The sequence below is a fragment of the Strigops habroptila genome, chromosome 12 (genome assembly GCF_004027225.2).
Source record: "Strigops habroptila isolate Jane chromosome 12, bStrHab1.2.pri, whole genome shotgun sequence".
In the NCBI taxonomy this organism is placed as follows: Eukaryota; Metazoa; Chordata; class Aves; order Psittaciformes; family Psittacidae; genus Strigops; species Strigops habroptila.
The window spans coordinates 25,052,838-25,069,470 of NC_044288.2; the positions used below are offsets into that span (position 1 = coordinate 25,052,838).

General features: G+C 44.6%; 1 protein-coding gene across 1 annotated transcript in view; it reads left to right on the forward strand.

Moving 5' to 3' along the window:
- Positions 1-16,633, forward strand: part of LOC115616182 (rho GTPase-activating protein 7-like) — a 47,690-nt gene that overhangs the window by 26,145 nt on the left and 4,912 nt on the right. Inside the window, exons 2-7 of the mRNA XM_030505160.1 lie at positions 9,962-10,033; positions 11,538-11,619; positions 12,137-12,200; positions 13,413-14,770; positions 15,200-15,370; positions 16,047-16,206. Coding sequence (XP_030361020.1) covers positions 9,962-10,033; positions 11,538-11,619; positions 12,137-12,200; positions 13,413-14,770; positions 15,200-15,370; positions 16,047-16,206 — 1,907 coding nt within the window. The remainder of the gene's footprint in view (positions 1-9,961; positions 10,034-11,537; positions 11,620-12,136; positions 12,201-13,412; positions 14,771-15,199; positions 15,371-16,046; positions 16,207-16,633) is intronic.

Below are 16,633 nucleotides of genomic sequence, written 5' to 3' on the forward strand. Positions count from 1 at the left end.
TGACGTTAGATTTCTTGATATAGAACTCCAGATCATTAGCCATGAAAATGGAAAACAGTTACTCTGGGATCTTACTAAGAGAAAGTCAGAAATGAAATTCCGTTCAGCTTTGATTCCTAAAAAGTGTTTGTTGTGGGAGGCAGTGAAAGGGAACCATAGGAAGAACGGAGTGAGGTGATCTCTGTTAAATGTATTTACATAGGAAATATTCCAGTGACATCAGAATTCAAACATACAAAAAGCTTGGCTTTAATGAGAGGTGACTCTGCTTCTCGGCACGGTGCCTGTCTGAAATCACTGCAAGAACTTGGGGCTTTTGTACAGTTTTGGTTAAGTATGAGTGGGGATTTGGAAGCATCAGGCTCATTTAGAAACATGATTCATTGTGTTCATGCAGTATTTCTTGAAGTTGTTTCAAAATGACCCACTCTGGGATTGTCTTTCACCATATTTGAGCAAGGTGGAATGTGACTGGTTTGGAGATGCTGTGTACAGAGTCCCCATGTATGCTGACCTGCACTAGGCTGATGCACTTCACTCAAATTAAAGTTCTTCACTCAAGTTAAGTCAGCTTGGAATGCAACCTGGGTCTGGAGAGCCTTCAGCAAAGGAGAGTGGTTTCAGAAAAGAGGAAATCAAGCTCTAATGACCATTTGGGGAAAATATCCCGTTTTCCAGGCTTCAGTCCCAAACAATGGGGTAAGGTTTAGAGATTTAGTAGTGTAACTGGGTGGTCCTTGATGGGCTGCAGAGCTGGAAATGGAAAAGCCCAGGTGAGCAAGAAATGGATTTTCTTGTTGTCTCTCTTTCTGGCACTGGACCCCCTTCAGCAACCTCAGAGACTGTGGCCTCACAGCTGGTATGAAGGGTTCAACACGCCACGGAGATACCTGAATGCCTCTTCTGAAACTGAGACATCGTTATTCCAGACATCCTTGGGAAAACAACAATTTCTACTTCAGATATAGATGCTAAGGATCAGCTTCTGTAGGGTGTAACTTACTGTGGGTGGGCTGAACCTCCTCTAGTCAGAGGCTGATGCGAGCATCCCCCAGGTTTATTGCTGATCAAGTGTTGGTTGATGAGAAGCTCCCCATGACCCAGCTTCAGTGTGCGCTTGAGCTCAGACCCCCCCCATGTGTTGGGCTGCATCCTCTGAGCATGAGCAGCAGGTCAAGGGAGGGGATTCTTCCCCTCTGCTGCGCTCTGGGGAGACCCCCCCTGCAGTCCTGATCCAGCTCTGGGGCAACAGCACAAGAGGGACATGGAGCAGCTGGAGCGAGTCCAGAGGAGGCCCCGGAGCTGCTGCGAGGGCTGGAGCAGCTCTGCTCTGGAGCCAGGCTAAGAGAGCTGGGCTGGGGCAGCCTGGAGAAGAGAAGGCTCCTGAAGGGGAGACCTTAGAGCAGCTCCAGTGCCTAAAGGGGCTCCAGGAAACCTGGAGAGGGGCTGTGGACAAGTGCCTGTAGGGACAGGACAAGGGGAAATGGATTTAAGATGAAAGAGGGCAGACTTAGATTAGATTAGATATTAGAAAGTTCTTTACTACGAGGTTGGTGAGGCATTAGAGCAGGTTGCCCAGAGAAGCTGTGGCTGCCCCATCCCCGACAGTGTTCAAGGCCAGGTTGGACGGGTCTTGGAGCAACCCGCTCTAGTGGAAGGTGTCCCTGCCCGTGGCAGGGGGTTGGAACTGGATGAGCTTTGAGGTCCCTTCCAACCCAAACCAGTCTGGGATTCTATGATTTTAGGGCTATGCATTGTCATCTCATGGCAAATACCCAAAGGAAAATGAGTGGGAAAGAGAAACTGCATGGTCTGGATGGAGCATTTCTATCATATGAAGCAGTGTGCTGATGTTATGCCCAGATTTAAATTATACATGCTGTCTCCCTAACCCAAGCACATAGCTGGGAATTTAATCAGTGCAGGGTGTGTACTTTTTATATTGCTTTAGGTGGGTCTGGCAAAAAGCATTTTCTTAGCTAATCACAGCTAGATGCCATATATCACACCACCTTAATACCCTTCGTATTGTGTAGCCCTATGCCAATATCACATATATTTTTTATTGTGTCATACGAATTACCAGTTTAGGAACCAATTGCATGAAAAACAGATCATAAGTCTGCAAATTTTGCATTTGGCTGTTATACAGAGAATAAATCTAATGATAATGAAACATGAGGGTATAATGATCCTGAATGAGATTGGGGTAAATGAAATTAACAGAAGAATGCATTACTTCTCTTCTTCAATCTTCATTTAGAAAGAAAAGAGCCACATCCAGAAGAATTCTTGTTTTAAATAGAATTAATAGAATTTTTTGCTTATCCATTGCTTTTGATCTCCTTTTTTTCCTGCTGTGTTGTAGTCTCCAAAGTGTAAGAGCCTGAACAGCACAAGAAGTTGTCCTACAGAAATTTAGAGCCCGGTCTGGTTACCTGGAGCGGTTCATAGAGTCTGAATTATCTTTGGACCTCTCTCATTTAACACAGTATCCCAGCATCATGTCTGCCCTATAAAGAAGTAATGCCCAACAATCCAGCAGAGACAAAATTATTAGTGACTTAAGTCAACTAGTAAGACTTAAGTTAACTTCCGGGGAAATAAGTTTAAATGTATTAATACTTCTGATATGTTCTTCTGAGAGCAGCCTACAGGACACCCCGCGCCTTGCTGAGTATCCTGCGCAAGGGTTGTTCAGCCTGTGAAGGCTGATCATGTACTTTTATTAGAAATCTACAGTTTCATATTTCTCTGTTGAGTTAAAAATCAGCACAGAAATTTTTAAATAACCTTAATATGACAAAACAGGCCATCTACATTTAGAGCTTGGTGCTGGGGTCTGTATTAGTGTTGTCAGTAAAACAGTGTCATTACAGGCAGAAAATAAAGTCACAGCAGTGGCGAACTACAGCATATGTGAAGAAATGGTGTCAGTTGCAGAGGTCCCAAAGCATCATGTTTTCAGCACACGGATTCATTGCTCAACTGCATATGAATTTTTCAGACCACAAACTATTTTTTGTCTAGACTAAGTCTATATAAGCAAAATGAAAGCCCTGGTTCTGCCTGTTCCAGGAAAACCATTGCAGTGAGAAACTCAGCTGCACCGCGACCACTGTGCAGCATGGCTGGGGCTGGACCTCAGGTTTCCACATGGATACAGCTCCTGCTCCATCCCCAGCTGAAGATCTGCTGCATCATTTGGCAGGGTGCAACGTCAGGCTGAAATGTTAGTGTGCTGGGTAGAAGCAACATGGTGCTGGGGGCTTGTGGGGAAGGAGAAGATGAGACAGAGGGTAACTTGGTAAAAATGTGAGAAAGCCCTCAAAATGGTGAGATGTCAGCCTGGAGAAGAGAAGGCTCCTTAAGGGGAGACCTTAGAGCAGCTCCCAGTGCCTCAAGGGGCTACAGGAAACCTGGAGAGGGGCTTTGGACAAGGGCCTGTAGGGACAGGACAAGGGGGAATGGCTCTAAACTGACAGAGGGGGGATCGAGATGAGCTCTGAGGCAGAAGTTCTTCCCTGTGAGGGTGCTGAGGCGCTGGCACAGACTTTTCCCAGAGAAGCTGTGGCTGCCCCATCCCTGGCAGTGTTCAAGGCCAGGTTGCACACAGGGGCTTGGCGCAACCTGCTCTAGTGGAAGGTGTCCCTGCCCGTGGCAGGGGGTTGGAACTGGATGAGCTTTAAGGTCCGTCCCAGCACAACCCGCTCTGTGCTCTCTGATCCCTGTGCCCGGCTCCGCTCCCGCACACGCAGCGCTGCCGCGGTGGGGCGGGGCCGGGGGCGGGAGCGGGGCCGGCGGCGGGGCCGGTCGGTCACACGGGCTCGGTGCACTGCGGCCGGTGGATGCTGCCCCGGGTGCGGATGCAGGTGGGTGCTGCAGGGACCTTCCTCCCGCTCAGTGCTGCTGCTCGGGCAGCCGGCCGTCCTTCCGAGCTGCTCACGCTCCAGGTCAGGCTCCTCTAGTTGCTGTTGCTTCTACTCATAGCTGGGTGCGTTTTGGGAACACTTAATAGGTCATAGAGTCATATTATTGGCATGTTGCAGAATTAAGGAAAACTTCGTGCTGCACGATGAAAGAGCATGAACAGGACACTTGGTTTGCTTTTTGTTACTTCTGTGCTATAGTTTTACTGATACTGGGTCTGTTGTAGCAAGCAGTTACTCTTCCCTTACAGCTCCTCCTGGGAATTTTACATCAAATATTTCTCAATATTTCTCTACAAGGGTCCTGTAAAAAATACACCCATAAGGAGCTTCTGCACCAGAGAAATGGTGTATCTGCTCCTGCTTCAAAGCCAGAAGAACCAAAGCACAGAGAAGCAACATAGACTGCAGGGAGGTAAACCCCCTCTCTATTGCCCCACTTTTACTTGGAATTTACAAGTATGGATTTGAAAGTTAGAAAGTTTCATTTCTCCTGAAGTTGGAGTTAGATACCTAATTCCCTTGAGTCCTCTGAAATTCCTGCAAAGCAAACACTCCCTTCAGTATCTTACGTAGAAGCAATTAAAAGATCAGCCAACACTGACAAGCCTATTAATGTGGTCTGCAAAGAAAATGCCTTTAAAATTGCCTAGGTCCCAATAACCAACATGGGAGGCTAATGGCAAGGACCCGGCTAAAGATCCTAATGTCAGCTTGGCACTCCTGGTAATCAGCTTGGGAAGCTCATGCCAAGGAGCTGGATAAAGATGCAATTAGGGTTGCCACAAAGTGCTGGAATACATGGCAGTTCCCAGCTGTGATAACTGAAGAGTTGGCTGCAGTTCCAAAACACCAGCGTGATAGTAAAGGAGGAAAGAAAGGACAAATATCTTGGCCTTTTCATTTTCCAAATATTTGTATGCACTATCTGCATGGAGTCTAAATTATCCTGGCAAAATTCCAAGCAATAATCCTCCCCCTTCCCCCCTTTCTTAAGTAGGTTACAAGTACAAGCAGACTTTGCTATTTTGCATTGCACAAGGGACAGCAGAATAAATATTATTTATGATCCACCTCAGCATTTGGAGAGTTTCACAGTTTTACAAGCCCCTGTCTGCTTATCCTGGTCAGTGTAAACACCCTGCTTTGAAAGGATTGCATGTGAGCCTTCAGCATTGAGTAGACAGCATGTCCAGGCTCTCTCTTGAAGTAAACGAAGGTAACAGGAAAAAACCATTCTTGCAAAGCCCATCACAGGAATAATGCAGTTCTGAACATCCTCAGGAAATCATAGCTCTAGTGCAGTGAATGCATCTTTCACTTAGTGTGTATAGAATGAAATAACTTACTAGCAGCTGTAAGTCATAGGGCAGTAAGACAAATGTTTATAGACCCAGGAAGATACACAGAACAGAAAGATGCAATGGGAAACTCGTCATTTTATCTTCAAATGGACCCTGAAAAAGCCTTGTCGCTTCCACCAGTCGCCAGCACAACCAGTACCGGCGGGATGTGCCACTGCTGCGAGACCTGCCAGCTCACGAGCAGCAGGGGCAATGCATGGCAGGGTCTGACGTGCGGCTGCCAAGCGCACCCAGTGCTGTTAATCCAGTGCTGAGGAGGTGAGGGGGACAATGGCTGGGGTCTGGTGGTGATGGGAGGACGAGGCAGCATCTCACCATGCCGGGCACTTGCCTGTGCTGTGCCAAATCCAGCAGGTTTCGAGGTGGGACTTTGGTGTCTGCTTGTCTCTTGCTGTGGTAGGAGGTTAGTGCCATGTGGTGAGGAAAAAAGCTTTCCTGTGTAACGACAGGGATTGGGAAAGAACAAAACTCTTTGGCTATTTCGTTCCCTTCCAGATTGGTGTATTATGTAGTCAAAGTCACGAGGCATTCCTGCTTTGCGTGTTCTCCTGCCTGTACTCGTATGGCATGGGGAGGAGAGTCTGGACGAGTGCCTCCCAGCCGGGCATGTTTCTGCTCCTTTCTGCATGGCAGCAAGTAAGGTCCTGGAGTAACTAATGTAGCGGCGCTGCAAACAACAAGAAAACCTCTCAAACTGCTCATTGGCACACTGTTGGAAGTTCTTCAGACTTCAGCACAAATCCCTTTAGTTAATGATCACAAATCCCTTTAGACCTGATCACCACATGATTCTGACCTGTCCAAACTGGAAAACTATTTTAGATGAGTATAGAAATAAAAGTAATGCACCTACCACATATTTAAAAAATATTCTAGAAGACAACGTTGAAGAAGGAGAGCTCCAGCGAGACATGTCTGTGAAAGACAAGACATGGAGGCTCAGGTTTCCTACAGCTGAGCTGCCCTAAGGGCTGCCAGCAACTGTGTGTCCCCTGCGTGTGCTCACCACGGCCCTTGTCTTGCCACTGGTGCCCATCGAGATGTGTGGCAGCTGGTTCAGAAAGCATCACAGACCTGACCTTGCCAAGCAATGTGAGCTGTTTCCTGATGCATTGTCTGGCCAGGCCTGCTTTAAACACTGCAAGTACAATTTGATACTCTTCTTTAGTTGAAGCTCATGATTATCTTGCAAGACTGACTGGTCTGTTTCCTATTCAGCTTTTCGCTGGTTTCAGTTGCTGCCTCTCCTCCCTTGGCGTTAGCAAAGTGCTGTTCTTGTGAGGAGAACATCTCAGGGAGAATGCCTAAATCTCAGCACAGATGTCTTTTCATTATTGCAAGCATTGCTGTTAACATTGATGTTCCGTCTGATAGGGATTTAACACATGTTGTAGCATCTGGTTCCTAAGTACCTAATGAGTCTGGGTTTGCTCTCCAGTCTGCAAACAGAGTAACGCTCACCTGGGGGAACTCTGTTTCTCAGGTCTTAAGCCCAAGTGGATGAAGGAGAGGAGGTGTCAGCCAAGCTGCTGTGGATGCTGGGACTCTGGAGGGAAGGAGACAGCGGGGCACGGAATGGCACCACAGTGGAGAGAATGGGGCAGCAGCCCTGAAGGGCTCCCAGGGTCATTGGAAGCATTGTCGAGGCTGTTTTCAGTGGGCCTGGGCTGAATCATCTTCAACACAGAACCTACGTAACAACACAGCCAGAGGATGGCACAGGCCATGCATACTGTTTCTCATGAGCATCCAGTAGTCACCCATTGCCCATTGCACAGCTGGCTTGGCAAGGAAATTCTGCTGCAGGCTCTAATCTGAGACAGAATGTTAAGCTCTGCAGGAAATGTTTTCTTTTGCATTTGCTTAATTGTGAAATCATTTGAGGAGAAGGAGGTGACCTGTTGAGGTTCCTCTGCTGTTTCAGTGGTGCAGAGAGCACCCAAGAGGTCTGTTAAAAAGTTGTTGTCCTCTTTCATGACATGTAGCTCACAGGTAGATATGCTGCAATTGCAATAGTATTTTGGGGTGCTGTTCTATACTGGCTTTCTGAAGGCTCCCCTATTTCCAGTTGCTATTCAGGAAGACCTAACTTCTCTCCAAAAAGCATCTGAGCAGCTATTCTAATATCAGCCTGACTCTCCCCTAGGCAGGTATGTTAGAGTTAGCCACTAATGATACTTACGATTTTTGCTCTTTTTTTACTGCTCTGACTTCTATTTGCAGAGCTTTAGAACCCTGTGGGATATCTAATGGAGAGCACTGCTGGGGTGCTTCATCTGTATCCTGCCGGTGCTATCTAGTGGGTTTTCACTCATCTCATGCTGTAAAAGCAGAGCAGTCTTGCACATCAGCACTGAGTGCAGCCTCATGGAGATCGGTTATTTCCTTTCCAGCAATTATGTCCTATTTCTTTTTTGTTTCCTCCTCTCCTATTGATCGTTATCACAGTGATACAGGCTGGTCTGGGAATTCCCTTTCATCAGAGTAAAATTCCTAGGCATCCATTATGTCTTTAGGATTTCAATTTCCAGTAGCATTGGGCGGAGGCAACAGAGACCCTTTCAATAGTTATTTTAGCAGTGAAATAATCACAGCAAATCAAATGGCAAATAAATGTAGGCATGCCAAGAACTTACTAGTGCTTCATATGTTGTCTCCTAATGCAGCAGGGACATTGCAATGGGATTGTGCTAAGGTATGATAAAAGGCCTGAGGGTTTACATCAGCAAAGAGAATTCCCCCAGCTTCTCTGTCCTTGTCCTGTGGAAGAAGCCACCTCAAAGTGTTGAATGCCATTGTGTATTCACGGAAAGTGTCATTACAAGCTGCAAAATATTTTCTAGCCTGTTCTTATTTACATCCCTGCTTATGGCTTGGTTTGCTCTAAAACTAGGGTTGTAGTTCTAACGTGTTGGGAATGGGGAAGCTTCAACTGCTGCTCAGTCACTCTCCTGTCTGCACTCAGAAAAGCTGTGCACAGGCTCGGGCTGTCTAGTTCAAACTGAGGTGTGGAATGAGGCCAGGTTTAGCTCCTCCACAGCTGAGCTGGTTGAGTCTACTGGGTTTTTCTAAGTGAAAATCACTTTGTCTTTGTGAAGCCTTTCAGTGTTAGGCTGGTCATCCATCCTCCTGGCTCTTCTCTACAGATTCTTTTCCTTTCCTCTTTTGTTTCGTGAGTACAATGCTGGTGTTTTATCAGTCCCCTGTCTTGGTAGTCAGTAAATGCTGTGTTATGATAAAGATTATGATAAACTCTGGCACTAAGTATAGTAATAAATGTAGGCATAGTGTATACAGGCTATTGTGGAAGAAATTAGTTTCTGTTCTGCTGTTTGGGAAAGAAAAAAAAGGAGTCATGCATCTGTTTTATGCAGAAACATTCTTATCATCCTGTGGTATCACTTTATTCTCAGATGAAAAGCCATGGTTTTGTGCAGAAAAGCCTTCGTTATAGATGGCATTGTCCAAGTTAATCAAGTGATAATGGAAATAATTTAAAGTTTAGAAGTAAAATAATAAAACCATGGAAGATCTGTAAGTGTTTTGATGAGTTTTTTCAGTCTCTTGCACTGATAACTTAAAACTGAGAAGCCAGAGCAAAGCAAGCAGTGATATTGAATAGGTATGTCTCTGAAGTGACTTGGAATCCAAATCTTTGAGTGTATATGTAAAGAAAACAGTTTTAAGAAGCAGGTGTGTTCCTCTAGCCTAGCATGCTACATTTTAAGGAGCTTTAAAAATATTTCTCTCTACTGAGCATGCTTGATTTTAAGGTAGTTTTAAAATGTTTCTTTCAAAGGAGACTTCGCCTTTGGGTGGTGTCTGTTGTAGGGTGTGCTGGAGCACAAAAAGTGTAGCATGGGAAACCTCTCCTCTTCAGTAGACCCAGCAGTTTCTAGTGTTCGCAAAGGTTAGAGCCTGTGGCATGTACTCATGCTGAGTATATTTATATTTCTGAGGAATCTGGTGAGTGTCCTGTGATTCTGTGAACTGATATTCTGCTTCTGCTCCTGCTCCTGTGGGAATGTTACAGGATTGGCCATGGGGCTTTCTGAATTGTCACAAAACGAGCAGTTCATTCTTGACATCTGCTGTGCTGAAGTGGCTGCCAAGTTGCGTTGGTAGTTGGCAAGGAAATAAATATTGATAGACCCTAGCAACAGGTACTCCTGAGAACTCTTGTTCTGGGAATGCTTAGCCCATGTCCAGTGTTACTAATGTTGTGATAGCATTTCAAGTTTATTTATAGGATTTGTTTGTGTCTTATCACCATCTCTCCGAACTGGAATGCATGAATGGGCTCTGCTGTGCAAGGGCATAGACATGTGTATCATACACCCTCCTCTGGTGACTCATTTTGACATATAACAGACACTTCCCTGCCCAAATCTTAGGGGTAGTTGATGTAGATCCATGTATGACATCTCAAGTATGTGCTCATATCTACACTCTTATATGTTTGCTCTCTATCCTATGTTGGAATGACTGCTCCAGAGCAATGTACATGTATGAGAATGTCAGGCACAATAATTTGTTTCTTTTTAGTAATACACTAACAAAACATTCATATTCCTCTGAGAATCCACCAGATAAAACTAACTTGCTTATATTGTGAAAACACAACCCTTGTGAGCTCTGTAAATGAACAACTTTATGTTCTCATGGCAGAAATTGAAGCTAGAGAAGCCTGTGACTGGCTGAGAGCTGCCGGGTTCCCTCAGTATGCCCAGCTGTTTGAAGGTAGGTATGACCCCAAAGACTTGTCGAGCAGCTGACACTGAATTCAAGTGGAATTGTTTGCATAAATAGTATTTCAGAACCTGACACTTTTGATGGAAGAACTGCCAAATGCTGTAGCATCTTCATGCAAACCTGTAGACAAACAATAACCTGGTGAGTGATCTCGTAGCAGTGACACATTAGCGTGGATTCAGTAGAATTCTGGAGAGGAACAAATCTTTCCTGGTTATTGTTAGGCTGTAACTCCATCGAATTTCTGCTATTGTGATTTTTAGAAGCTTCTAATTTTCTCAGGCTCTTTTTCTTGGAGTGCCGGGTGTTTTTACCAACTCCCTGATTGCAGCCAAACCTCATCGAAGACTCTCCAGCCTTTGGTCATGAGCAAGATTGTTTAGTGGTGTTTTGAAAAAGAATGTTGGAAAAATCGTCTTGCAATATCCCGAGTTTTAGAGCAGACACTCAGAAGCAGCCAGCCATTCAAACAATGCAGTTTCAGCATGTTTTCATGTTGTTAAAGCTACAAGGAGTGTTTATTACTTGTGGGGGAGATAAGGGTTTGTTGAGAGCTTGTGTAATTTTCAGGCAGCACTTGTGCCTATACCCTGAAACTGTTCTTCTTTAAAATATGTTTATTGTTACAAACATTGAGTGTAACAAAAGATAATCTATTTTTAAGAGCAATTTTATCAAAGAACCACGGTTAGAAGGAGTAATGGGAACTCTGCCTGCTCTCTTTCCCTCCTCCCCCGGGCACTGCAAAATTAAAACCTGGAAGTCAAGTAATAGAGCCAAATTTGAAAGCTGTATCCTATGAAACATGATATCTCATAGAAATTATTCCTGTCTGACTGCAGCAGGTTTTATTATAGGAGCTGTCAGTCTTACAGTTTGGAATTGTACATTGTCATGCTTCTGAAAAATGGCTCCTCTGTGTTATCTTGCTGCTTATGCAGTGTCCTGACCTGACCAGGTAAATTAAGCTTAAAAAGTAACCCAGGAAAATACTGATAGATCTCCCTGGTTCCCTCATCTGCAAGGCTAAATCTCTTCAGCTGGTGTATCGATTAGCTTCAAGCACAGCATGATTTGTCAGGCTCACTACAGCTCAAAGAGCATGTGTGACGTGCTGCATTGTACCTTGCGATCAGCAAAAGCTCATGTAAAATGCTCCTAGTTTTATACTGTACTGGAAGGCAGAAGGCACAGACAACCTTCACCAAAGCAAAGAAATACTTCTGTATTTCTTGACTATAGTACTCAGTCACTGCAAGCTCCTCGGAATGCAGCAAATGCTTGTCTAGCTGTAACTAACAACAGCAAGCAGATATCTACAGTTAGTCTGCCACTTGTAAGGAACCGATCCTCACTTACTTGAATGACATTTATCTGGATATATAGTTATAGAAATGGATTTCTATTTATTTCACCTGTGATAAATGTGTCACCCAATTCAAAGTCTTTGCAATTAGATCTCAGATTTCTGCTTCACCTTCTTTGTTTACAGATATGCAGTTTCCTATTGATGTAAGAACTGTGAGAAAAGATCATGAATTTTTAGATGGAGATGCCATTGACTCACTTTTCAGGTAAACAGTAATTATGAACCATCTTTAACACCTCCAGGCTCCATAGTTATTTGCCATTCATCTTTTCATGCTTTATTTTTTGTCAGACTGACAAGGTCACCAATGCTGTAACTGAAGGAAATCCCTTAAGCACACACTTTATTGCCACTGAAGTTGGTTGTTTTCAGAATTGAAAAGTAAAGGAAGCACGTGTCTGCATGTCTGCTTCAGCCAAGGTCTTAGTGACATTATACAAAGCATTAAATCATTAAAGCTCATCACGTGGTTTTTAATTAACTAGTTAATTATGGTCCTCTTCTCCAATTTTAAGATGGCAAAACTGGAACTGTGAACATCATGGGGCTGTTAGTTGGCGCTGGTTTTGGCAAAATGTATGGAGAGCCTCTATCAGAATGTCAGTCTGACAGCAGGAATGGGGACTCCGTGGTAGAAGTTCACGGCACGTTTGGTGCAGGTTTGTTTTCAAGAAATGAAATAGTTTAAATTTAAAATATCTCTCTTCTATCTTATACCCTAGACGGCTGAACACACTGAACAAATGCGCATCACTGAAAGTGGAGATAAGCCGCCAGAGGAAACAGGTATGTTTGTAAAATATGGTTCATTTTCTCGTTAAAAATGTGGTTAGCATTATATCAAAAACCTGGTTTAGAAGGTGCATAAGATATTCGCAGTTTCTGAAGTTTCTGTTCTCTTCCGTCCTACAAAGCATTTGCATTTTCTGCTGAAAAACATAGTGACGGAGATTGAAATGATGTAATGTTCATTTGTAACTTTGTAAGGGACGTTAGCTATGGGGTTCGAAGCAGTCTTTAAAAACAATTTGACACATAATTACTGTCCATTAATTGCACCAAGGCCCCACCTCAGCATGCCTTTTATTGCTTTCCTAAGTAGTTTCACATCATATTTAAAGCCTGAAAGTGAACTTTCACTCTTGCTGACTAAACAAAGGATAAGAAATTAAAATGGAGAATCCAAACAGTGTCAGCCAATGTCAATGCCAATAGGTGTGAGCAAGGTTTTGGCTGTGCTGGTTTTGTCCTCTCCTGCAAGTACTATAGCTAAAATAGAGTTAGAGCCACATCTTGGCTGGTTAATACCAGGATTGGAAAGCCTTTTAGATCCCATGGATTAACTTCAGGACCAGCAAAAAAATAATGTCTTCTTTGGGAAATATGGCCAGTTTTTTTGAAAATTTCACTCTGCCATCAGGGAAGAATGGGGCAGGAGAAGGTACACAGAGGAGACACAAGTCATTCCCACCTCTCTAACAGTCACTTGGAATTGGGACAGCAGATGGGGCAAGTGGCCAGTGAGGCTGAGGTCTCCAGGAGGGTGCACCAGCTACCAATGCTGCCACAGTCCCACAGCCAAAGGCTTCTTTACTTGAAAACTGGATGAGGTTTGGTCACAGAAGCATGAAAGAGTGTTCGATTTGTTTGGCTTTAGGAAAGGCCACATAAACTCAATACAATTATCTTTCAAAACCTTTGGATTTGGCACAAAACAGGATTTGTCATCCTCAGATCAATCCTGCCATCTTTTCCGGGGGTGAATTTATCAGATTGGTCAGCATGCTTGGGAGTGATTTGTCAGCGTGTTTTTCAACTAACAGCACAGAGCTCAGGGCAGACCCTCAGTAACTGAATGGTGACATTTCCATATGCTGCTCTCGGGGGGTTTGGAGGTAGGCAGAAAATGTAACCCCTTTTTTGATACTTTTTTTGGTAATTTAAATTTTGTCAAACTTGCCCATGAACTCTGCTTTCTGTTTTTCTTTTCCGACTAAGAGTGACAACTCTGAAGATGATGAACCTTGTGCAATAAGTAACAAATGGGCTTATGAGAGGTGCAGTCAGAGATGGTCTCGTATTGAGAGCATAGAAGGTTTCCCAGGAGAGGAAGGTGCTAGTGCGTCGGTCCCAGGCAGTCCGATACTGAAAAGCACCAGCAATGAGGATGCTACCTTTCTGGATCCTGGCGAGAAACATGATGTGTCCTCAGTTCACAGTGCTAGCAGTGGTGATAGTGACACTGCTAGCTTCCCAAAACCTTTTGAAGATGTGGAAGCCAGCACGAGTTCTTCAAGATGTTCCTCACTTAAGATGGCCTCACTGGACTCTACATTTAGTTGTTCCCTTTCCCCCAGTGAATTTTTAAGTACCACCAGTGAGGAGAAGCTTTTGGATAAGTCACCATATAAAAAGAGGAAGAGCCTTCTAAAGAAAATGGAGAAGTTGCATTTAAGGAGCTGCAACTTAAGGAGTGGTCAGTCAAAGGCCAAACCCATAATAAGTGAACCTGTTCTTCTGGAAGGACTTAATGAAGAGAAGATGAAGATGCTGAACTGTGTAAATATTTCTGACCTCTCTGGCATCCAAATAAAGAATAATTCTTCTTTTTCTCCCCAGAGTTTCAATAGCAGCAATCAGTCTGAAAATGGCAGCACAGTAAGTGCTCCAAGTCCTGTTATAAACCCACACAGCCACTGTGAAGGAAGGGAGGTATATGCAGAGGACTTGGATTCCAGCAAGCTCTTGCTGTGGAATGATCTATCTCAGCAAAACCTCAAAAATGACATGAAGTTGCAAATGAACCAGATGTTTCAAATACCACAAGGCCATAAACCTGGCACCTTCCCCATAGCGCTTACAAGTAGCTCCCTCGTTCCCGCAGACAACTCTTCCGTCAACTGGAGAACTGGGAGTTTTCATGGGTGCAGGAGGAGCCGGAGCAGAAGCAGTTCCAAGGACTCCAAAGTCCCCAGGAGTCCCCTTTCATGTGCAGATAACAGGCTGAGCATATATGACAACATGCCTAACATTGAACTTGATAATTTGGAAGCAGCGCAAGCTGGTGATGATGATGCATTTTCAGAACTGAACAATGTTATAGAAGATGTCAATGGTCTCCAACAATTGGTTGCTCAGTGGACAGAGAAGTTCTCAGATGATGGGGATTCAGACTTTGCCAGTGACTCGACCTCTTTGTTTCCATCCTCATCTAAAGGAATCTGCCTTGAAACAGACAACTCAGAAGACAAGAGAGCAAAGCTCCCAGCCACTGGGGGAGAGAGCTGCTGGGAACCGGACAAAGAGACCAGTTCTGCAGGCCTGGCACACATGGCAGACTCTAGAAAGATCAGCAGGTCAGCCCTCCTTGGGTTTCCCTAGTAGACTGCCTCTTTGATTCTCTCCACTCAAAATGTAATTGCTTTTCCAGAACAAAGTATTCCCAAGGAAGTCTGTTCTGGGTAGCAGGGTCTGCACTGCTGGTGCCAGGGACTGCTGGTCTGTAGGCACTCTGGTGGCTACACCTGCTCTGACCTCTGCTGAAAGGAGGGTGCTCATAATCTGTGTGAGCACTTACCCGTTTGGGACCAGTCTCTGTGGCTGGCTTGCTGCAATTCTTATTGAAGCAGTTTGTACCTCCTGGATGAGAAGCGCTTGGTTAAATCAACTCACCATACTGTTTGGGAACTGCAGGTCATTTAGAGTTAGGTGCTTCACAGATGCAGGCAGAAAACTAAGAGGGACAATGGGAATAGTCCTAAGCTTAAACAATATTTATCCTGCAGGCACGGGAAGCAACACTGGTCTGTGGAAGAGAGTGTGACCCTGGGTAGCCTTTCCCTGCGGACTGAGAACCAGTCAGCAGCCCAGCTAGCCCGGACACAAAAACTGGCTTTGCTGAAACTCACTGCTTTGATGGACAGATACTCCCCTTCCAGTAAGCAAGGCTGGAACTGGTAAGTTGTCTAATACCTGTGTGGGAAAGAGAAGATTTGATGTAAGCAAGTGGATTTCCATGTCTGCCTAGTTTACGTGTGTTCAACAGGAGGAATCTAATCCTGTTAAATCACTGGTAGTTCCAGGGTTGTTCAATGGCTCCGGGGTTTCCTCTGCTATGGACTGCACTTCTGCTTCTCCCTGGTGGTCATATTGTTACTGGCTTTAAAGCATGTTACATTTTCTCTCTAAATTTGGAGCCCTACTTGCAGAGATCCTTCACAGAGATTGCAGGACCTGAGGTGAGAGCAGCCTGGGCTGAGAATCCATCTCCTCAGCATCAAGTCCTTGTTTGAACTAAAACGATGACAAAGTTATTCAAAGGACTTAGAAAGAGCAGTTAGTATCTTGTGATAGGGATCTGGTACCTGAATATAGAAAGAAGTGAGGAAGCCTGCAGTGTCCTAGAGAGGTGGAATGTATTTCACATAAGGGTGCTTTATTAAAGCTGATTTCTATTTTGAAGGAAGTCATTCCTGTAATTGCTTTTAGTGATTTTCTCTTATAATGCTATGCATACAGGTAGGTATGGAGCAGAATTTGAGGTTGAAATCCTTTCCCATGCATATAACTGGAGTAGCAGGTAGAACCGTGCTGGAAAGATGATGAGTTGCTCGCACTGGTTTTTATTTTCAGGACTATACCAAGGCTCATAAAAAAAATAAAAGCCTCTGACTACAAGGACAAGAATGTTTTTGGGGTTCCTTTACTCCTGAACGTCCAGAGAACAAGCCACCCACTGCCTAATGGCATACTCCAAGCACTGGACTATCTGAGAAGCCACTTCCTTGACCAGGTATGGACCCAAGGCAGCCTGGAGCAGCTCTGTTCCAAACGGACCTTGCTCCAGGAACCATTCTCTGCTTTCAGCTTTTGTGTAGGACTTTCTTGCCTCCCGAGGCTCTGAACAGGCAGAAAGGTGTAGGCCTGAGCAGGTGGCCTGCAAGAAAATACCAGTGCTGTTTCCTTCTGGGAATACCTTTAGTCCTGTATTGTATTTGTGTGCACGGCAGTGGAAGTGTGTGCTGCAGATGCTGTTTCCATAGCAGAGTTGCAGGAATGGGAGTTTGTTTGCTCCAGCATGGGCATCATGTACATTTTCTGTTGGATGAACACACATTGGTGCATCAGAAACCTACAGTTCTCGTGTGTGGCCGCAGCCTGCTGAGGCATACTGGTAGGAGCCAACAGCGATGATTTTAAAAGTCATGAAGAGTAATTTT